This window comes from Phoca vitulina, unplaced genomic scaffold (genome assembly GCF_004348235.1).
Source record: "Phoca vitulina isolate PV1807 unplaced genomic scaffold, GSC_HSeal_1.0 scaffold55, whole genome shotgun sequence".
NCBI classification, from domain to species: domain Eukaryota; kingdom Metazoa; phylum Chordata; class Mammalia; order Carnivora; family Phocidae; genus Phoca; species Phoca vitulina.
Genome location: NW_022589758.1, coordinates 5,012,396 through 5,035,340, shown reverse-complemented (window position 1 = coordinate 5,035,340; position 22,945 = coordinate 5,012,396). Strand labels below are relative to the sequence as shown.

The 22,945-nt window shown below is 39.1% G+C and overlaps 1 protein-coding gene across 2 annotated transcripts in view; it reads right to left on the bottom strand.

Annotated features, from left to right (window-relative positions):
• The window catches only part of PPEF1 (protein phosphatase with EF-hand domain 1), a 96,464-nt gene that overhangs the window by 22,635 nt on the left and 50,884 nt on the right, over positions 1 to 22,945 (bottom strand). For both annotated transcript variants that reach the window (XM_032389601.1, XM_032389602.1), the window contains exons 7-12: positions 17,303 to 17,469; positions 14,387 to 14,423; positions 13,593 to 13,742; positions 11,175 to 11,324; positions 2,314 to 2,499; positions 764 to 906 (exon numbers count right to left, since the gene is read on the bottom strand). In XM_032389601.1, coding sequence (XP_032245492.1) covers positions 764 to 906; positions 2,314 to 2,499; positions 11,175 to 11,324; positions 13,593 to 13,742; positions 14,387 to 14,423; positions 17,303 to 17,469 — 833 coding nt within the window. The remainder of the gene's footprint in view (positions 1 to 763; positions 907 to 2,313; positions 2,500 to 11,174; positions 11,325 to 13,592; positions 13,743 to 14,386; positions 14,424 to 17,302; positions 17,470 to 22,945) is intronic.

Genomic DNA, 22,945 nt, shown 5'->3' with positions numbered 1-22,945 from the left:
GATCTGCATCTGATGAGGGAAAGGACTTTTGTCTGTTTTGTTCATTGCCATATCGCCTGTGCCTAGAACAGTGTGTGATACATAGTAGGTGCTCAAAAAATTTTTTAATTCGATGAATATAATGGATTGTCTATTTTTGTAGGAGCAAGAAGAGGGAAGAAATGTGCACTCTAGGCTATCAATTTCAGTTGCCTCTGGGGAAAAGGATTATTAAGAAGGAGAGGGAGAGAAGATCATTAGCATTTTCTGTATACACCTTTGTTTGGTCTCACTTGTTAACAACAAACATACTCATTTTATAATGAAAACTTCTTTAAAAGATCACGTTGAATGGAGAAAAGGAAGATAAGCTATGGATGCCATCACATGGAGGGACACTCAACTCTTGTCATTATACACTTCTGGGTAGAGAAGAGACCAAGAGGCAAGAGCACACAGGGCTGTTTGGGGGACAGGGAGGGCTGTTGGGTGTGGGACTGGGTAGATGTGGGGACCGTCTTTTCTTTACATTCAATTAGAGGCTGCTCGTGGACACTGATTGCTTTACCCGTTTAAAGAGACATATGAATTGAAAATTGCTCCTCTTGGTTTCAAATATGAATGCATTCACCACTTGGTGTCTGGAACTAATTCTATGGTGTTTATACCAATGAGTAACCAGTAAGTAGTTGTCTTCACTCTCGTGGCCGCTCTTAGTCACTCTGGACTGTTTCTACTTGGTCACCAGTACCAGCGCTCAGAATTCTCCTTAGAGCATACACACCTTTGGTAAAGAGGCCTCGAGCACGTTGTCCTAGTTACTTGGTACTGGAAAAATCGAGGGGTCATATCACAACACAGTTTGATGTAAGCTCCTCGATTGCTGCCTTCTTCATAATAATTAGAAGCAGAAAATACAGTAACAACCTGATTAAAGAAAAAGAGGGCCAGGTTCACATAGAGTTAGTTCTCAAAAGGTCCTTCAATAAAAGCAGAAATAGCTCAATTCCTAAAAAAGCAAAAATCAAACAAAGTTCCAAATCCATCCAAATTATCCAAGTCTGACAGGATTTTCTGTGATTCCACTGGAGAGCAACAAGGCTTTGAAATCAGTGTCCCCGGGAACACTAACTTCCAGCCAGTCATCCCCATAGTGCACAGCCTTGCAATCCTGTGTACAATTTCAGTTCCGTGTCTTAGAATTCTACTTAACGCTTGGTTTTGCAAATTCTAATTTTCCAAGCGGGTAAAGCCTTTGTTTTCTTTCCTTGTGATATTTGAGCGTTCAAAATAAAACTCCTCTACTCTCAGTCTTTTTCTTTTGCTTAAAGCTGCCTGATGTAGAGGGCTTGGGGCCCTCTACAAAACCAGTCCTTTAAGGGCAGAGAAAATAGTGGCCAGAATACAGAGTGGCCAGGACCACTCTGCTGGGAAGGAACCAGCCTTGGGGCCATGGTGGGGGATGGCAGGGTAACCCTTGTCCTTGACAGGCAACCTGGCTCGGGCCCAGTTCTGCCCTCATCAGCCTGCTACTTCAGACAAGCTATTTTCTCTCTGTTTTCTCAGTACAAAGAAACCTTAAATAATCCTTGCCTTCACTATCTCACAACATTAGCAGGAGCCGAAAGTGAACTAACGGAGTTAAGAAAAGCGGAAGTCTTGAAATAGAAAGAGATGCCACACGATTTGGTATTGTGTTTTATTTATTGTTATTCTCTGGTAGACAAGGGACATCCCAAGACAGCTTGGAACAAGAAACCAGTTCCTCAGCCCTCTTCCGGCCTTACCAGACACCCGTGAAGGAGCACAACACACTCCATTCCAGCGGCTGCGGCTAAACTGACCACAGCAGGTGGCTCGCTAGAGCTCACCTACTCAGTGAGTAGAAGGGACGTGGCTTCTGCGGCTCTGTTCCGCACAGGGCAAGTACAAAAGGTGAAAGAGAGCGACCTGGATCCGTTGCTGCCTTTGACGTGCTCTGTGAGGGTAAGTACATTCTTAACCGCGCTGGACCGGAGAGTTGCCTTTCGATTAGTAAAGAAGGAAGCCTGTCTGTGGGTGTACTTAGAGCTACACGTCAGAATTTCTATCTCTGGGATTCAGGAAGATCAGGGAAATAAGCCAAATATCTCTTAGGGTGAGGCACAGTGGGGCCCCTTCAAACAACCTGTGTGAACTCTGTAGTCTCCTGTTTCTGTCTACCAAAGCATGGCCTCCTGTTTTGGTCCTGGGGAAGACACCTTCCCATGGGCCTCTAGGTAAGATGCATCCTGTGATGAAAGAGTGTTTGGGGCAAGGATGTGTGTGATGATGTCACCAACAATGTTAGCTTACCTTCCCATCGTGGCAGATTTCATACCCTTCGGGCTTACATTCATGAGACCTAATGAGCATCTTCAACTGGTATTTATTAAGAACCTTGGAGGTAATATCTGGTCCAAAATAGCAGCCCCCTCCTCGACTTGTGTTTGGGTAACAGCCTCTCTTGCCTCTGGGATCACTCCACAGAATATCGATAACCTTTAAACAACAAACCAGATTAGGCCACTAGTTAGTTATAAGCGAGAGTCTATCTTTCTAGATTCCAACTTATTTGCCAGAAATATCAACCCAAGTTATCCCAGAGTCTGTTTCTCATTCCTCCTTCAAACTTGTTTCAGACTCATCTCCTCCATGAATCTTTTCCACACTAATTGTAATGCCCATAGCCACTGTGGTCCCTTTCTGCTCATCCCCAATAACCAGTGCAGCCATACTTCATAATCATGAAGAATCAGCCCTTGCTTTTGTTTGTCTTTAAAAATCTCATCATGATTGTTTCACAGTTGCTGAATCTACCAAGGTCTTTTCTCTCTCTCTTTTAAAAAATTGTTATTTATTTATTTGAGAGAGTGAGAGTGAGAGAGCACAAGCACGGGGGGGGGGGGGTGTGGGGAGGAAGGCAGCAGCAGAGGGAGAGGGAGAAGCAGGCTCCCCGCAGAGCAAGGAGCCCGATGCAGGGCTTGAGCCCAGGACCCTGGGATCATGACCTGAGCCGAAGGCAGACCCTTAACCGACTGAGCCACCCAGGTGCCCCTCAAGGTCTTTTCTCTTAAAAGAACTTCATTGTCATGTTCCAAGAAGAAAACAGCTCCCCACAATGAACACACATTAGAGGTTCTTAATATGTTCAAAGAGACAAGGTAGGTCTCCCAGCTGTGGCTTCGGCCCTGGTTTTTCTCCCGTAGAGCAGATAGCATGAGGAAGACTTTTTCCCACCACAAATACAGACAAGTGTTCATCCAAGAATACTTCCTAAGTCATCTCCTTCCCTTTCTGTCCCATTGATAAGAACATTCTCAGTTCCAATAACTGGTTCCCACAATGTGTCCTCCTAAATCCACAAGTATTTTATTAGCATAACATTTCCTTTTGGGGCTGAAAGAGGAAAATGCAGCCTCCATGATGTCCAAGACTGAAGATCCAAGTTTCTAAGAATATTTTTCATTGTTCTGATCTACATATAATGTTTCTTTATCTAAACTCCTACAGGAGTTTAAGCAGTAGTGAGAAAAACTAGCTTTGTCACTAAAGCTGTACAGCCTCGAGAAAACTCTCTGGGTCTCTGTTTCCAGATCTTTAAAATCAGGGGTTTGGGCCTGGTTACTTGTAAAGTATCTCAAAGTTCCAACAGACTATGATTCTAAGAGTCTGTCTTTTCCACGTTTTTGTTCTGCAGGCTTGAAGGAGCACACATTTTAAGTTCTGCAGTTACTCAAGCGAGTCCAAGTCAGGTCTTAACAAGAGAACCAGAAGTGGTTGTCCCAGTAAACTGGACTGTACACCGATTTATAGGTTTGGTTTCGAAGGGGAGCTAGAAATAAGTGAGGAAGAAGACAGTGAGGTGAAGAGAAGAAGAGAACTGGTAGGAGACCTCTGGAATGAAAAGCACTTGGTCAGAGCCTATAACAACCCTCCATCAGGCACGAACCAGACACTTAGGGAATTTTTGATGATTGACTGCAGTGAGAGTTAAAACCACCCAAAGTAGATTCAGACCAGGATTCTCCTTTTTCCCCTACCTCACTCCCTCATTGGCACAATCCTGCCCTACAAATAAATACAGTGGAGCCCATTTGCCTTGCTGGTGTTTATGACAAAACAAACACTTGCCTTATCATATCTGGCTCTTACACCATGAATTCATGTTTGGGGGTCCTGATTTGACCTTTAGTGTAATGAAGGCAGAAACACAGAACACAAGGAATTGTGTTTTATAAGGAGGGGATTAAGTTTTAAATTCTCACATGAAATGCAAGTCATTTATAGCCAAAATTACCCCCGGAACACCTCTTAAATGACCCTCAATGCACACTATACATGATTTGTATATCCATTCCTATACAATAATACGGGTGTGTGAATATTTTATATATGTGATAATGTATCATGGGATAAATAACCTTCGTGAAAATAAAATTTTACATACTTTTCTCCTTTTTGTCGCATACGTGATGTTGAAATTTACACAAATTCAGTGTATACAGTGGACTCTGTTGAACTAGAAAAAGCACTGACCAAGGAGTTAGTTCCTCAAGTGTCACCTGTGTCACCTTGGGCAAATCATTTAACCTATTTGAGCTTTAGTTGGCTCATCAATGAAATGAGAAAGATAAATCTAACATTCATTTTTCTTTGACTCAAAGTCAAAGGGGGTATGAGTTTTATAGAAATGAATGTCTTCAGAATTATCCATTCCGTAAGTTTGCATTTCTTTTTTCTGTCTAGAACTCATTCACTTGACTCGGTTTACCCAGACTGTGGCTATAATACAGATTTGATCCTGAGGCCCTTTGTTGGTAAAACAAATTCCTCAGCAGAGACAGTCTCTTTCCTTCCAACATCCTCTCCTCTGAAATGCAAGGGCCTTGGGAGTGGTAAGTGCATGAAAGAACAGTTATTTACAACATTCCTTCCTGAAAATTTTCAAACCAAAAATTGGAAAAGTTTTACTGAATGACAGTTTTTATAGGGCCTGGTCAACAAAAATCTATCTGTGTCTCAGCCTTTAAACCTCCTAAATCCAGAATAAATCCAGCAAGAAGTGCCCTGTGCTTGTCTGCAGCTCTAAATAATCCAGTTCCCAAAAGTATGCTTTGGGGGAGAGTTAATAGCTCTGAAAGGTGTACCTAAATGCTTCTCTTCTAAGACACTAATACTATAGATTCGCTATTCTTTTGTATTTTCCCTTGGTGATGTGTCCTCCTTCCAGCTTTTGAACATGTCGTTTTAAAAGCTGTGCTCAACCCAAACCTTCCAGCAATACCTAAACTGCTTCAGATGCCTACTCCTTGTTTACCCATTGTCTCACTGGATGAGGACACACTAGAGCAGTTCATTTCCTTCTTGAGACCTCCTATCACTTTGAAGTCATCTTTCCCTTCGGAAAAGGAGCATGGGCATTAAAGGCAGACCTGGAATCACATCCTGCTCTATCGCGCAGTGACTAGCCAAGTGACTGCGACCAAGCCGTTTCACTCTTGGGAGCCTGCACAATGAGGCCGACTACCCTATTTAAAATTACAACTCTGTCCTCTACCTCCAGTTCTCCTGATACTCCTAATCTTGTTCTAGTTTTAATTTTTTTTCCATAGAACCTCTCACTTAGCATATTATATAATTTACTTGCTTTTTGTGATATTATTATTTAACTCCTCCCCCTAGAATGTAAGCTTCATGAGGTAGTAGATCTTTGGTCACTGACATTCTCAAAAGCCTAGAACAGTGACTGACACATAGCAGGTGTTCAATAAATACTTATTAAATGGACGAATTAAGAGAAGGGAGTCACTCAGGAAATAAATAATAAACCTCTCTGGTCTTCTTGTTGCAAGTCCGTCCTAAAGGAAGGGTATCACACTTGTCTCTATACAGTGACGTAGCTATGAGTACATATATCCCCCACATCTCTGTGAACATAAGATAAAACTTAAATTATAGCACTCAGCCAAGAATTATGCACTTCTGTGAGTAGGGGACAAATAAAGAGCCTATGACCTTTATTATAACATAGCTCATAGCTATTGAGAAATAAAGTATGAAATCTGTTTTTATCTGGAAATTTCAACTCTAGCTAACTAAAGTATGCATACCCACTTTGTACCAGCAACTGAGAGAAGAAAACTAAGTGTACAACTGAAATTATTAAAATATTGGGAATGAGGGGTGCCTGGGTGGCTCAGTCGTTAAGTGTCTGCCTTCAGCTCAGGTCATAATCCCAGGGTCCTGGGATCGAGCCCTACATTGGGCTCCCTGCTCAGCGGGAAGCCTGCTTCTCCCTCTCCCACTCCTCCTGCTTGTGTTCCTGCTCTCGCTATCTCTCTCTCTCTGTCAAATAAATAAATAAATAAATAAATAAATAAATAAATAAAATCTTTAAAAAAAAAATATTGGGAATGAGATTCTGGTCCATTTTACCCTGTCTCAGCTCTAGTTATGTACATGGAGACTGCAAGATGCCTCGTCTATATTGTTGGGGTGGTGGGAAGTTTTATTACAGAATAATGACCCCCAGTCTCCTCCCTCCCACTTCTTAAGGCTCCATCTCTCTAGAATTCTAAACTTATCTAGGCTTCCAGAGGCCAGAATTTTCTTTTTGTGAAACTCCAATCTCTTTGGCATCATCCTTTTTATTCACCATCCTAGAAGTGCTTGTTCTAACCTTTGGTCTTTGGAATTTGGATGTCAGAATTTAAGGAAGCATCCTTTCCAACTTGCTATAAGTTGTCTCTTGTATTTACTTGATTTTTAAATACTTTGGACGCACAAGCCATTGATGAATTCTATTTCTCTCCCACTACCCCTTCTCCCTCCCTCTCTATCCCCTCAGCTCTCTCTTTCTCCTCATTGATTAGAGGATATTTTACAACAGAAATCACATTTTAGTCAACATTTTCAGCAGTCAAGGTATAAGAGTACAGAGTCAAGAAATAGAGCCCTCTTAGAGCTAAGCAATTAGAAGAAGGCTGATGGTTCCACGATACTAGCAGCAAGAGCAGACCAGAAAGAAGTTTCACAGACAGAATCAGGGAAAGGGGCAGATGAGAAGAGCCCTCCTAGGGCCAGAATAAGCCTCAAGGATTGTCATACCCTGCCCCTGCAAAGGAGACTGACTTTAATGGGATCAGATTGTGGAGCTATTTGTGAGCCCCAGGGCATTGTTAAGAACAATAGCCCAATCAGCTAGTAATTAGCGAAGGCTAACAGCTGGGTATGAGAGGCAGATGGGCCAAAGCTTAAAGGGGAAGTCAGGGAAAGAGACAAAGAGAGCCTACCTAAAACTACAATGACCCCCAGGAGTCAGGGACGACACACTGAGAGGTCACAGACTTCACTGAACTAGTCAAGCCCTAAACAAATAAATGAGTGAAAACGCAAATAACAACAAGCCCCAGAGAAGCATGGGAGTAACAATCTAGAGTTACTACAATATGTTACTTAAAATGCCCAGTTTTCAACAAAAAAGTTACAAGACATGCAAAGAAAAAAATACACAGGGAAAAACAAGCAGGCAATAGAAATTGCCTTTGAGGGGATTAGATGTTGACTTAGCGGACAAAGATTTCAAAGCAACTATTATAAATATATTCAAAGACAGATAAATACATTCAAAGACAGACAGACATGGATATATATAGATACAGCACTCCACTCAACAGGAATGGAATACATTTTCTTCTCAAGAGCACACGGAGCATTCTCCAAGATAGACCATACACCACCCATAAAAAAAGCCTCACTATGTTTTCAAAGGATTTAAATCATATAAAGTATGTTCTCCAACCAAAACTGAATTCAAGTAGAAAGCAATAAGAGAAAGAAATATGAGAAATTCACAAATATGCAGAAATTAAATAACATGCTGCTAAATAATATATGGGTTAAAGAAGAAATCACAAGGGAAATTAGAAAATACTTTGAGATGAATGAAAATGAAAGCACAACACCACAAAATTTACAGGATGGAGCTAAAGTAGTAGTTACAGGAAAATTTATAGCTTCATTACAAAAGGCAAGAGATCTTGAATCAATGACATTACCTTTCACCTTAGGAAACTAGAAAAAGAAGAGCAAACTAAATCTAAAGCAAGCAGAAAAAGGAAATAATAAAGATGAGAACAGAAATAAATGAAGGAAAGAATAGAAAATAATAAAGGAAGTCAATAAAACCAAAAATTGGTTCTTTGAAAAGATCAATAAAATTAACAAACCTTAGTGAGACTGACCAAGAAAAAAAGAGACTCAACTTACTAAAATTAGGAATGAAAGAGGTGACAGCACTACTGACTTTATATATATATTTAAATATATATATTACAAACAACTTTAGGCCAACAAATTAGATAAATTAGATGAAATGAACAAATTCCAAGGAAGAGAAACTATCAGGACCACCAAGATAAAAACCACTCAAGAAGAAATACAAAATCTGAATAGAACTATAGCAAGAAAAAGATTGAATTAGTAATTTTTAAAATTCCTACAAAGAAAAGCCCAGGCTCAGATCATTTCACTGATGAATTCTACCAAACATATGAAGAAAAATTATTATCAGTCCTTCACAAACACCTCCAAAAACTGGAAAAGGAGCTAATGCTTCCCAACTCATCCTATGAGGCCAGTCTTATGCTAATACCAAAGATATCACAAGAAAAGTACAGAACAATACCCCTTATGAATACAGATGTAAAATCCTTAAAAAAATTAGCAAACTGAAGCCAGCAACATATAAAATGGATTACACACCATGACTAAGTGGGATTTATACCAGGAATGTAAGGTTGGTTTAAATCAATCAATGTAATACACCATATTGATAGAATAAAGGGGAAACCCCACACGATCATCTTAATAGATAAAAAAAAACATTTGACAAAATCCAACACTCTTTCACGATAAAAACATTCAACAAAGTAGGCACGGAAGGGACCCTCCTCATGATGAAGGGCAGCTAATATACAAACAAACAGCTAATACACTTAATGGTGAAAGACTGAATGCTTTCCCCTAATAGCAGGAATAAGACAAGGATGTCTACTCTCACCACTTCTATTCAACGCTGTACTAGAGGTTCTAGACAGGGTAATTAAGGAAGAAAAAGAAATAAAAGGCAGACAGCTTGGAAAGGAAGAAGCAAAATTATCTTTATTCACAGATAACATGCTCATGTATATAAAAGTCCCAAGGAATCCACTAAAAATCATTAGAATGAATAAACAGGCTTATCAAGGTTCACAACATGAGATCAGTATACATAAGTCAACTATATTTCTAAAGGTAATTTAAAAAACAATTCTATTTTACAATAGCGTTGAAAGTACTTCGGAATATTTATTTTCAACTTGAGCAAAACAAGCGCCTCAGTGTACATTATTACAAAACACTGTTGAAATTAAAGATCTAAATACATGGAAAGACATTCCATGTTCGTGGAATTGGAGATATAATATCGTTAAGATTGCAATAAGAACACAGATTCAAAGCAATCCCAGCTGTTTCTTGGTAGAAATTGACAAGCTGTCCCTAAAATTCATATGGAAATTCAAAGGACCCAGAACAGTCAAAACAATCTTGAAAAAGAACAACAAAACAAAGAACCCACACTTCCCACTTTCAAAACTTTCTACAAAGGTATAGTCATCAAAACTGTGTAGTACTGACGTAAGGATAGACATATAGATCAGGGAGTAGAACTAAGAGTCTAGAAATAAACCTTCATATTTATGGTCAGTTGATTTGATAAAAGCGCCAAGAAAATTCAATGAGAAAAGTCCTTTTAACAAGTGGTATTGGGATCACTGGATATCCACATGTAAAAGATTAAAGCTAGACCTCTACCTCCCACCTTACACAAAAATTAACTCAAAATGGATTACCCAAATGGAAGAGCTTAATCTATAAAATTCTTAGAAGAAACTACAGCAATAAATCCTCATGACTTTGGATCAGACAATGGTGTCTTAGATACAACACCAAAAGCACAAGCAAAACAGAAAAAAACCATAATATTAGATTTCATCAAAATTAAAAACTTTCGTGCTGCAAATAATACCATCAAGAGAGGGAAAAAATAGTCCACAGAATAGGAAAGAATACCTGCAAATAATATATCTGAGAAGGAATTTATATCCAGAATATATGGAGAACTCTTACAATGCAATAATAAAAAGATAAATAACTCAATTTTTAAAATGAGCAAAGGATCTGTACAGGTATTTCTCCAAAGACATACAGATGGCCAATTAGCACATGAAAAGATGCTCAACATCATTAATGATTAGAGAAATGCCAAAACCACAACAAATCAAAACCATAATGAGATTCCACCTCACACCCACTAGGACAGCCATAATCAAAAGGAGAGGACGTGAAGAAATTGGAACCTTCATACATTGGTAATGGAAATGTAAAATGGTGCAGCCACTCGGGAGAACAGTTTGGAAGTTTCTCAAAACGTTCAACTTAGAATTATCTTATAACCGAGCAATTCCACTCCTAGGTATATACCAAAGAGAAATGAAAGCATACATCCACAGAAAAACTTGTGTGTGAATGTTTACAGCAGCATTATTCATAATAGCCAAGAAGCAGAAACAACTCAAATGTCTACCCACTGATGAATGAATAAACAAAATGTAGTATATCCACACAACAGAATATTATTTAGCAATAAAAAGAAACAAAGTACTGATACATCCTACAACATGGATGAACCTCAAAACACTGAGCTGAGTACAAGAAGCCAGACACAAAAGATCACATATTGTATGGGTCCATTTCTAGAACATGTCCAGAATAGGAAAATCTATAAAGACCAAAAGTAGATTAGTGGTTGCCTAAGGCTGGAGGAGGGGGTGGTTGGGGAGAGAATGGGGAGTGACTAGTAACAGGTATGGAGTTTCTTTTTCAGGCAATGAAAAAGTTCTAAAATTAGATTGTCATGACAGTTGCACAACACTGTGAATATACCCAAACCATTGAATTATATACTTTAAATGAAGGAGTCTATCGCAGTGAAGCTATTAAAAGTATAGTGATGAGTTCAGAAGGAAGAATATGCTCTGCTTATAAAGGTAAGTCACTTGTTATGTATCTAAGGGATAACTTCATCTATGCCGCATCTTCACCGCCATTTTGGGAGACACTTTGATACCTACCTGTTCCCATTCATGCTTTGTTAACTGCTCAGAAAGGGATCCATTTGTTTTGAGTTCCCGAGGTATAAGAGTTGCACCTACTTTATTTGTCTTCAAGTCAGTATCATGGTCTTCAACTAAGGGAATTGGTGGCATCAGCACAGATTTCATCTACAAAACAAAGTCACACTTTAGCCAAACCCTATGTTTCATGTGCCACATGCAGAAACTTCAGCGCCAGTTGCCACTCTGTCTCTATTGCTGTGCCTCAACCTGACGAAGAACACGTGTTTCTTAAGGCCACTTAGGATCAGGATACTTTGCCCAGCTCCCCCCTAAAGTACCACACCGTCATTTTCTCCTGGGAGCCCTGCTAGCCATCCTTTCTCACACCCCCTGCCAGGGAGTTTAAAGAATTCTAAACTAGAATCTCAGTTTATAGAATCTTCCTTCTCTGTCCCTCTGCGTTGACACCCCCACCAACCCACCCACCTTACAAAATGCCTTTAATGAACCTAGAAGGAGGTTGTCATGAAGTTCCCCCAACCCGACTCCCCACCGCCATTAACAATCCTACCACAACAGCAGGCATAACCCAGGAAGCATGGTCATCCCTACACTTAGAGGGTCCTAAGGGATGGGGAAGTGGAGAAAGTGGGAAAGATGTAAAATTGGACTTGAAAATCTACTTTTGTATTTCATTTGGTAGAGTTCCAAAGGCTTAAACCTACTACTTTTGCTACAGTTCAATTGTATTTAATACAACAAGTATGTGCTGCCAATTCAACCTCACTCTAGGAGGGGTAGAAGACTCAGAGAGTACACAAGTCAAATTTCTATCTTTAAAACCAGGCTTATGAGTAGGTGGAACGATGACCCCCAAAGGAGGTGAAATTTGGTTTCCTGGGAAAACTCCTGGCCCAAAAACTTCTCCCCAGGGGGTGTCTTGGTGACTAAAATTCAAACTTCGGTTCCAAGTATCAGGAAAGAGAGGAGAGAGTTGGAGGGAGAGAGCTTTGTGTTCAGAACTTACTCTATGCTGTTTTCTTCATCTAGGTAATTCTTTTTTTTTTTTTTTTTTAAAGATTTTATTTATTTATTTGAGAGAGAGAGAATGAGAGAGAGCGAGTACATGAGAGGGGGGAGGGTCAGAGGGAGAAGCAGACTCCCTGCCGAGCAGGGAGCCCGATGCGGGACTCGATCCAGGGACTCCAGGATCATGACCTGAGCCGAAGGCAGTCGCTTAACCAACTGAGCCACCCAGGCGCCCCATCTAGGTAATTCTATTTAATCCTCCTAACAACTCAATATAGTAGGTATTTTTTGCTTCCATACACAGGTGCAGAAACTGAGGCTTAGAAGGCTCAGGATGAGAAGAAGTTAGCAATAATACTATCTTTCATATGTATATAAAGGTATAAGGGCTCCAGAAACTCAAAGTGAATAGGGGTCACCTTTCTGTCTATATGAAATTAAATTCCAGCTCTAGACTCTACTTGCCTAGATTGGTTGGAAGTTGACTATCAGTCTTGAGGGGTAAGGGTTCAGGTTTCTCACTAGGACCATATACGATCATCTGGTTCCAGAGCTGCTATTGGTCCTCCTATGCCCCTGGTCTTGGGCCTTTGGCTGGGCTCTGGTACAGGACAAAGATAATTCCAGTCACTCTGCAAGGCCCAGCCAAAGGAGCCCTTCACTAAGTACGGGAGCTTTACAGGCCACACACAGACTCTTCCCTTAGAGGTTCTATACACGTTCTTGCTCTGCTTCTGTTGTACTTAATATGATTACTCAGTTTAAAATATTTCCCCCCAAAATACCCTGAGCCATTTGGAATATAAGAGAAGTCATAGCAACTCAGAAATAAACTGCTGTATGATTCCATCTATAATGAGGCACCCAAAGTAGTCAGATTCAGAGACAGAAAATAGCATGGTGGTCACCAGGCGCTAGGGAGAGGGGAGAAGGGAGAGTTGTCGCTTAATGGTTAGAGTTTCCATTTGGGAAGATGAAAAGTTCTGGAGATGGATGGTGGGGACGGCTGCACTACAATGTGAATGTACTTAACACCACTGAACTGTACACTTAAAAATGGTTAATTAAAGTGGTCAATTTTATGTTATGTATATTTTACTACAACATTAATCCGAAATTTTAATTTTTAAAAATCAGGATTTTCACTTTTAGGAACTACATGAAATGCCAACATTTCCTCGTTTTCCACTTTCATCACGAAGTTAAAACAATATATTTGCCTTATTTAGAAGTTACCCATTCATTTCTTTATCTTGCCATCATAGATTTTCTTAAAATTTATACTAATTTTTGCAGTTACGACAACTACTAAAACGCAAATGAATACAAAATAATAAATGAAAAGAGGTATATATATACCCCCTTATAAAACTCTGCGACAAGATTTATGTAAACATTTCTTACTTTGTTTCTTTCTAAACGGTGGAGCAAATTCAAGTCTGTGGACTCTGATATCCCACCATGTATGACCAGGATTTCATTGTCAATGATTGTACCAATTGGGAGCCAGGTATAGACGTCTTCTAAGATTTGTAAGATTTTCTTTCCATGCATCTGTAAGTAAGAATTTGAGTAAGTTTTGTTTTTTTGGTAAGTTCAAGTTTATCACAAAATGCAACAGCTTTCATGCGAGGCAAAGGAGCAAAGGAAGTCGGCATGGAGTCACTAACCCACCAGCATGCATTAATCATGTCTTTTTATTCTGTTTGTTTGTTTGTTTGTTCTATATTTTTGATACTTGGACATCTTGGTGCCTTGCTGACCCTGGAGGAGAGATTGCTCCTCCCAGAGCTAGGTAATGCCTAGAAATTGTCGATGAGTTGCCCTTCATATGCAGATGAGAGTGCCTTTCATATGCAAACCAACCAATCCAGAGCCCACACCCACACTCACTCAGGGAGTAAAAATCTCTTCCTTTAAGATAGTCATTTCTGTATCTGCATGTTTTACCATAAAACAAATCCTGGGTACCTTTACAACAATAGAATATGTTTGTATCTGTGCTGAAACTAACACAAAGGTCACAGTGAAACAGCTTGGTTTGGTCCAGGAAGAAAATTAGGCCTCTACCCTGGCCAGGGCTTCCTGCTGTGCTTTTATTTTTACCCATCACCCTTCCCAAAGGCTCTTTTTTTGTAGTTCTATGTATAAACAGCAAAGAGAATGCGTTAAAAAAAAAAAAAAAGTCCGAGTCTTACCTTATATTTATGCAAAATTTCTTTTGTGAAGCCATACCTGAAAAAAAAAACAACAACAGTGGTATTTAAACTAATTAAACGTTGATAACGCCTACTTAACGTGAGTCACGCAAAAAGGGGACCCATTGACATCTCATTATCACAAGTGTCAAGAACTCAAGAAACTAGGGTTTAGTTGAAACTCTTACTTACCCAAGTTTTTGCTAGGCATGATGGGAAAGAACAAAAGCAGTCAATGACATCATCCCTACTCGGAAGGAGCTTATAGCATAGTTGGAGAAAGAAGATAAATTTTCATGAAACAATTACAAGGCAGCTTAAGAAGTATGTGCTAGGTATAGGATATGTGGATGCTGCAAGTAGTCAGCGAAGTGTGCAGTGGCAGCTGGGGGAAGCTGTGCAGGAGAATGCCTTTCATTTAGAGAGTATTTCTCAGACATCCTAAACCTTATAGTAAATGAATGAAGGCGTGGGAAGGGGGTTGGTGGGGGAGACTGAACCGAGACAAAGAAAAGCCTAGATAGAAGACAACAAGTTGGCCCTTTATACTCTCTCTGATATAGTTCATGTAATGGTATTCAAGATTTTAATAGAAAGAGTCAGGAATTTTCATGCCTGAATAGCAATCATGAAGGGAGCTTTAATGATGGAAATTTTTTTTTATTACTTTTCTTGCCTAAAGATAATAATATACGTTCTTAAGGCCCAACATAGGGAAGTCAGAACACAGCATATTCACTCCAGGTATCCATGCAAATCATGTCACATCAGGCTTCTACAGTGTAATGTTATGTTTTCCGAGATGAATTCAGTCCTATACTCACCAAAGGTGTCTATGTTGTTAAATCCAAAGGACACCTTGAAGTCCTCATCTTTCTTGCCCTCCCTGAAGCACTAAATATGGTTGACTACATCATCCTTCTAGAAAACTTTTCTTCTCTTGGATTCTGTGACAATAAACCCTCTTGGTTTTCCTCGTACCTTTCTGGGTATTCTACAACTCCTTTGCAAGTTTTTCTCTGCCTAACCTTGGATGGTGGCTTTCCTTCAGATTCTGTCCTAGGCCCTCTTCTCCCCTTACTTTCTCTCTCCGTAATCTCATCCTTGCCTAGGGCTTTGGGTACTATGAGCCAATATTGCAGGACAATGCTTCAGGCCACACTGCATTTCTGAGCTCTGGACACGTACACTCAACTACCTAATCAAAAGCACTTCAAATCACCTTACCCCAAAATGAACTTACCATTCTCTCTCATCCCAACCTTTTCTTCTTATCATGTTCCCAGTATCAGCGAACAATGCCAACGTACTCCCAAATTCAAGCCGGGAACCTAGAGGTTATCCTTGATTCTCTCCTCTTTCAAGTCCCCCATATCACATTACCAGGCTTTAAACCATCATTGCCTAAACTCCTCTTGAATCTGTCTACTTCTTTGCATCTCCATCCCTACTACCTTGGTCTACGTGAGAATCCATCATCTGTCTCTTCAACTACCTCCTAATTGGCCTCCCACATTCAAATATTTCTTCCTGCTGCATTTAAAACACAAATTCTATGATACTCTTCTATGATTATTTTTGTTGTCCTTAGAAAAAAGTCCAAATTCTTTTGCATGATCCAACCATGTCTTATGTCTCCAGCCCTATTAGGGACCATCCTGTCCCTCAGTCTGTGTTCCTACCCTCCTAAAGTTCTTTCATATAAAAAGTGTTGTCTCAAGCTCTGCCTAAGTTGTCCCCTCACTGTGGGATACCATTTCTCAGCCAATACCATGGCTGTCTCTGAATTGCCTAATTCATCCTCAGGTCTCAGGCTGATACTATACTTCTATGGGAGAACCTTCTATCACCCCCCCAGACAAGTTAGGTCCCCACTTTATAAACTCATCATACTTGAAAAACCTGTTCAACCTAAGTCTTCCCTGCTAGATGTAAACTCTGTGAGGGCAGGGGCCATGTCTCTTTCATTAACAATCACAGACACTAGATAAATATGATTGGCTAACTGAATAAATGAAAGGATAAGTGGCATGCCCAAATAAAAGTACCGAGCTACATTACATATAAGGGACCTCGGATAACAGTCTGGGATTTTTTTCATCATAGTCTTAGCATCTGCTTCCATACCTGAAAAATTAGAACTGAAAGTCTGTACTCAAGCCAGGGGGTGAAACTGCCCCAAACACAAAACTAATCAGTTGCTGAGCTTTGATCAAGGCACCCAAAAACCTAGAACCTAAAGCATGAGACATGTCATGCCTTCTACTGCCCTAGAGCAAACTGGTAAAGGAGGGGCAAAGGAAGAAGAAAGAAGGGAAAGGGGAACATTTATCCCCGACTGTGTCTTTCAGCAAAATTGGGTAAACCATTTAACCAATCTTTATTCCTCAAATCTCCAGTGAGTCAGATAGTTGAAATGCTACATTACAGCTGTTCTCAAATATGTTTATGAACAATTATGCCAGAAGCAATCACCATGTCGTAAAAAAATATACACATCAGTGAAAAACACAGTACTAGTTTCTGAGACAACATCTGAGGCAAGCCAAAAGAGTAGCAACAGAATGATCTCATCTAAGCCCGCTCATAGAACCTACCACACCTCCAAAGCTTGCCTAACACATCCATCCAGGAAACAATTTAGCCTGTGATGGGAGGCACGGGAGGAAAAGAAAGAACATAATAGAAGGGAGAAGTAAGGACAGAACTGGAAGAAAGATAGGAAGAAGACTTGGAAGCAACGTATACTCACTCAGTAGAAGACTGAGGTGGTAAATAGAGGTAAGAACTGAGGTCTCCCTTGAGATTCCCCTCATCCCTACTTCTCTACACTCACCTCTAACTCTCTGCTAGGAACTAAACATGGCAGTATTTTTCAGTATGGGAAAAAAGAGGAAATCTAAAAGCCTAGGTTACCTCAGATTCATCATAAAATCTTCATGGTTCCCTCTGTTCAAGTGCAGGTCATTGGGGTAGACAAGAAAACTCACAAACAGGATCATTAGGATCTCTATGGAATGTTTTCCTCGATCTACAAAATCACCATTAAAAATATATGAGTTGTTCCCTGAGGGAAGACCATTCTGTGGAAGGAGGAGAGGGGGAAAAACAAGCAGTTAAAAGAATGTACTTTTAAAGTAAGGCTTTGTACTTAAATGTCCCTGTGAATAAGGAGAAAAGAGGCTGAGTCAGTTCCACCACTGGGAAAAATCTGCTCACTAACTTGAGGTAGTTTCACTCTTCCAGGGCAGGCATCACCTGCAAGGGACCTTGGAAGTGAAGCATTAGCTTTGGATAGGAAGATTCCAGGGGGATGGTGACTGCTCATTCTACCCACTAGCTACTATGAGTTTTCTCTCAAAGGAGCTGATTTTTGTCCTATCAAAAATGGCTAACCTTGGGCACCTGCATTGCTCAGTCAGTGGGGAGTCTACTTCTCCCTCTGCGCCCCCCTCCAGTGCTCTCACGCATGCTCTCAATTTCTCTCTCAAAAATAAATAAATAAAATCTTTTAAAAAAAATTTTAAAAATGGCTAAATTTATCTCTTTTTTCTCCCTTGAAAAGAGGGAAACTTCCACCCAAGGAAGAACACTGAACCAAGAGCCAAAAGTCTTTCATTCTAAGAGGCCCTATGTTTAACTTCTTTGGGCTGTGAATCCCTCAATTTACAAAAGGGGAACGATACTATATCCACTCCCCTCCCCACATCAAACAAGAGAATGGATATGAAAATACCCAGCAAAGTGTAAGGTACCATGCAACTGTGAGCAGGGCTGATTTATCACCAGTACACTCTGATACAATTACACCAGGTGTGGATAGCTGGCAATATTGTGACTGCTCACTGACCAGGCCATATTAGTTGTTAAATATTTTGATTATCACTCCTGAGTATGAGATAATACTTTTAAACACAGTGTTAGTAGGAAAAAAACTGGGATCAGGACAAAGGTCTGGTCTTTATAACAGATATTGATTCATTTACTTCTGTACTACTAAACTATAAGACAAAACAAACGTGCCAGACCCACCAGGCATATCATGCCTGGTAGGGAAATGGTCAAGTGCATTCTATTGCATAGTAAAATAAATTCGAATGGTTAAAAAATACATCACAAAGAGAAAAATTTAAGTACTCATATGTCCAAATGTATGTCCCCCTTCAAAAAAGTTACCTTCAGGAAATAATCTACATATTCTAGTTATATTAATCTTTTTCAAACTATTTTCAAATTCTTCTTTTTTTAGATTTCAAACTACAAAAGAAAATCTTATGACCTTATAGTCACTGTCCCAGTATTTATATACATTTAAAATTATTCATACCAATATAGTAGAAATGGTTGAAAAAATATATCATACAGGTCACAATATATAACTCAGGGATTCCCCAAATCATCATGTAATGTAACATGTTCTGAAGACAATTGGAAACAAACAAACAAGCAAGCAAGCAAGCAGTAGTACAGTGTCCTGGGCCAGAAATAAGAAGACTTATTTGCTAGTCCAGCTCCACTATTACCCACGTGTCCTTGGGTAAATTATTTAATCTTTATGAGCTATAGTTCCCTCATCTGTAAAATGGGGAGGATAACTTCCATACTTACCATACAGGGCTACTCTGGAACTTGAATGAGACTGTGTGTATAAAATTGCATGAAAACCATAGAGAACCATACAAATGAGAAGATTCGTTTTATTATGACCTCCATGTTATTTCTAATTTTAAGATCCCATTATTTTATATTTTCTTATACATTAATTCACATACCTTTATCACATTGGGCTTAAAGAGTGTGAGCCAGTTGCAAAAACATAGGCTATTGCTTATCAAAACTTAAAGAATAAAAGGAAGGATTCTGCATCTCTGATACTCTTCCTTCCCTCGGCCTTCAGCTGGCTGGGATGAGTAAACCAGAGGAATCTGAGGGGTGTTAGAGGCTATTGGCTCTCTTGGGATTCTAGGGGGCTAGAAGAGCAGCAGTAGAGAGCCCTGGGGTGAGAACATGGAAGAACTAGGCCTGAGGGGACCTGTGCATCCCTTGATTAAGGGGAGACCCTGACTCAGAGCATTAGTATGGTCCTGGTTTGGGGGAGAGGGAGCTGGATCTTACTAGAAAAAGTGTAGGGAACTTCATCTCTATTTCTGAAGCTAAAAGAAAACTAACACTTGCATTTAGGGATACCTAGGAACATAGACACTTCCTTTCACACTCTTGGTGCAGGAGTAGCAACTGTTGTGCATTCAACTATAGACAGGCTTAATTTAGCTTAAGCAGAGAATAGAAAATGAAAATAACCTAGCACTTAAGGGGATCCAGTAACCAGAGAGGGACAGACCAATCAGATCTGCTAAAGTTCTATCACCTAATGAGCTAGGATTGTTGGAGGACAGAGGAAAACGTTATTTTAAAAAATGAGAGGACAATAAATAAAGAAGAAAAAGTTAATAATTCTTGCCATTTAAACTGTGCTTTCCGAATTTAAAATATCAATAGATTAGAGCTAATTAAAAGAAACAGTGATTGGAAAATACATTATTGACCCGAAAAAGCAAACAGATGAAAAATCTCTCACACAGATTAAAAAGCAAAATGATGGAAATCATAAGGAATGAGTAAGAAATTAGAGTTCAAAGCCAAGAGAACTAATATGCCAATAATCATTCTAGAATCAGGAAAAAGGAACAGATGGAGAAGAGGCAATAATTACATAACGAAGAAAGGGAGATTTCTATGGTTAAAAAGGGACTTCAGCCTGAAGTCTGAAAGAGCTCCTGAATCCTATGCACAATTGATAGGGGAAAAAATATCCCTATTACCTGGTAAACGTCTTAGAAGCTGCTAGACAGAAAGAGTAAGTTACAAAGGGAAAAGAATCATCCTGGCATTAGACTTCTCATATGCAGTAGTGGGAGGCAGAAGATGGTGTAATAAATCTACAGATTAAAGACAGAAAAGGACTGTGACCCAAGAATTCTATATTGGCCAAAACATCATTAACTTCTTAGGGTGATAGATAATATTTGCAGATGTGTAAAGGATCAAATATCAGCAACAACATAGATGATCATCAGGGTAGAAGAAAGACATATGTGAGTATGCAGTGATCTAATACCACAAAAGCAATGAACATGTATTGATTGCTTGTTATGTGCTAGACACAGTTTTAAGTGCTAGAAACACAGAGGTAAATAATACAAAGTCCCTGCATTCAAGGAGCTTGCATTCAGAGAATATAGCACCCACATGCCCCATAGAGGAAAACATTCAAGAAAATATTCTAACGAAGTAACAGCCAGGGAAAGATCCAAGAGGAACAAATATATTATATAGAATATAGATGTGAACAATGAACAATGAGCCCTCCAGTATATAATTAAATATAAATATAAATCAATAGTGATAATGTTGAACTTGAATTTAAGTACTAAGCAAGGATTCTAGAAATAGAAGAGACATTCTATGAAGAAAAACCTAATAATGGTCAAGAACTAAAAATATGGCATGAGCAGTAACTTGAATTTGCAGGGGAGGTTAGGGGAGAAAAGCAAATTCTCCACAAATCTCATCCCAATAGGGGACACACATGGAAAGTGTGAAAATAAATACATTTATCTTACTGGAGGAGAGAGAAGATAATTGTGGAAGAATAAAGTTATAGATATCTGAGAAATATACACACACATTATTTATCAGAAATGTCAGGAATGGGAAGATAACCACTATTGAATAGAAAAGCACAGTAAAAACACCAAAGAAAACAATAAAGAAAACTTCACCGAAACAGCACAAAGAAAAGGGAGAAGATGAAACATAGTGAAATAAGTAGTAAGCAAAGTAAAATAGAAGAAAAATTTTCAAAAATATCTGTTGTTATACTAAATGTGAATGGGTTAAATTCTCCCATTAAAATACCAAGATTACTAGACTATATTAAAATACAAAACTCAGGTATATATAGTTTGTGAGAAACACACATTAAAAAAATAGGTAAAGAGAGGTTGAAAACAAGAGAAAAAGAGAAAACAAGAATGTAAATATTGATATGAGACAGTTTAAGAATTTAAGATTAAAAGTGCTAAACATGATCACAAAGCAACATTACATAATAAAAGACACTTATGAAGAAGATACAATTCATGAACTTGTACTCAATAAACAAAAGAATAAGTTTTTGCTTCATATATTTAACTACAATAAATGCAAGAAGAAACTGTTTAAAAATACAAACACAAATACAAAATTCAGATTGAATTATTGGCTTAAAATAATGTCTACAAATAATGTCTACAAATTCTTGACACTCCCTTTAAAAGGTGAAGCCTAATTTGCCTCTTCTTGAATGTGGGTTGGATTTAGTGATTTGCTTCTAGTAAATTGGAAAAAAAAAAAAAGCAGGAGCGATAGTGTGCAACTTTGGAGACTAAGTCATAAAAGACACTACAGTTTCCTGCCTTCTCTCTCTTTTGCATCACTCACTCTGGGGAAAGCCAGCTGCTATATCATGAGAACACTCAGGTACCCTATGGAGAGGCCCATGTAGCTGTTCTGCCAATAACCAGTGAGGAACCAAAATGCTGTGCCTGCAGCCCCGTGAGTTAGCAATCATGGAAATAGGTCCTTGAGCCCCAGTCAACCTTTCAGATGAATGCAGCCCTGGTCAATAGTTTGACTGCCACCTCATGAGAGACCATAAGCCAGAACCATTCAGCTAAGCTGCACTCAAATTTCTGACCCACAGAAACTGGGAGATACTAAATGTTTATAGTTTTAAGCCACTAAGTACTGGGGTAACTTGTTACGCAGCAATATATAATATACATATTTAGACAGATATATTAGAAACTAAATATGTGGAAAATTAAATATTTAATCAATGAACTTAATTTAATAGGTAGATACAGGAAGAACTTTACATCCTATAGAGAGTATAATTAATTTTTTATATGTCCAAAGAGATTTTATAAGAACGAATCATATACTTGATTTCAAAGAAATCCTGAATAAATTCAAAATAATAAACATTTCTTAGGATATATTCTCATATCATAATCCAATAAAGTTTGAAATAAATAATAAAGATATGGTTTAAAGAATTCTAGCTCCTTTAATTAAGATCCTTGGAAATTAAAAATTGTCATCTTAACAAGCATTAGATCAAAGAGAAAATTAAAAGAAAATTACAAGTTCGATAGAAGGGTCAATTAAAACTAAAAATAGAAAAGATGTGTAGGGGGGGCACCTCAGTGACTCAGTCGGTCAAGTGCCCAACTCTTGGTTTCAGCTCAGGTTGTAATCTCGTAAGTCATGAGAATGAGCCCCATGTTGGGATCCTGCTGACCAGGGGAGTCTGCTCAACTAGAGATTCTCTCCCTCTGCCCCTCCCCCCACTTGCTCTCTCTCACACGTGCTTTCTCTCTCTCAAGTAAATAAATAAATCTTAAAAAAAAAGAAAAGATGTGTAGCTTTGGGGTGCCTGGGTGGATCAGTTGGTTAAGCGACTGCCTTCGGCTCAGGTCATGATCCTGGAGTCCTAGGATCAAGTCCCGCATCGGG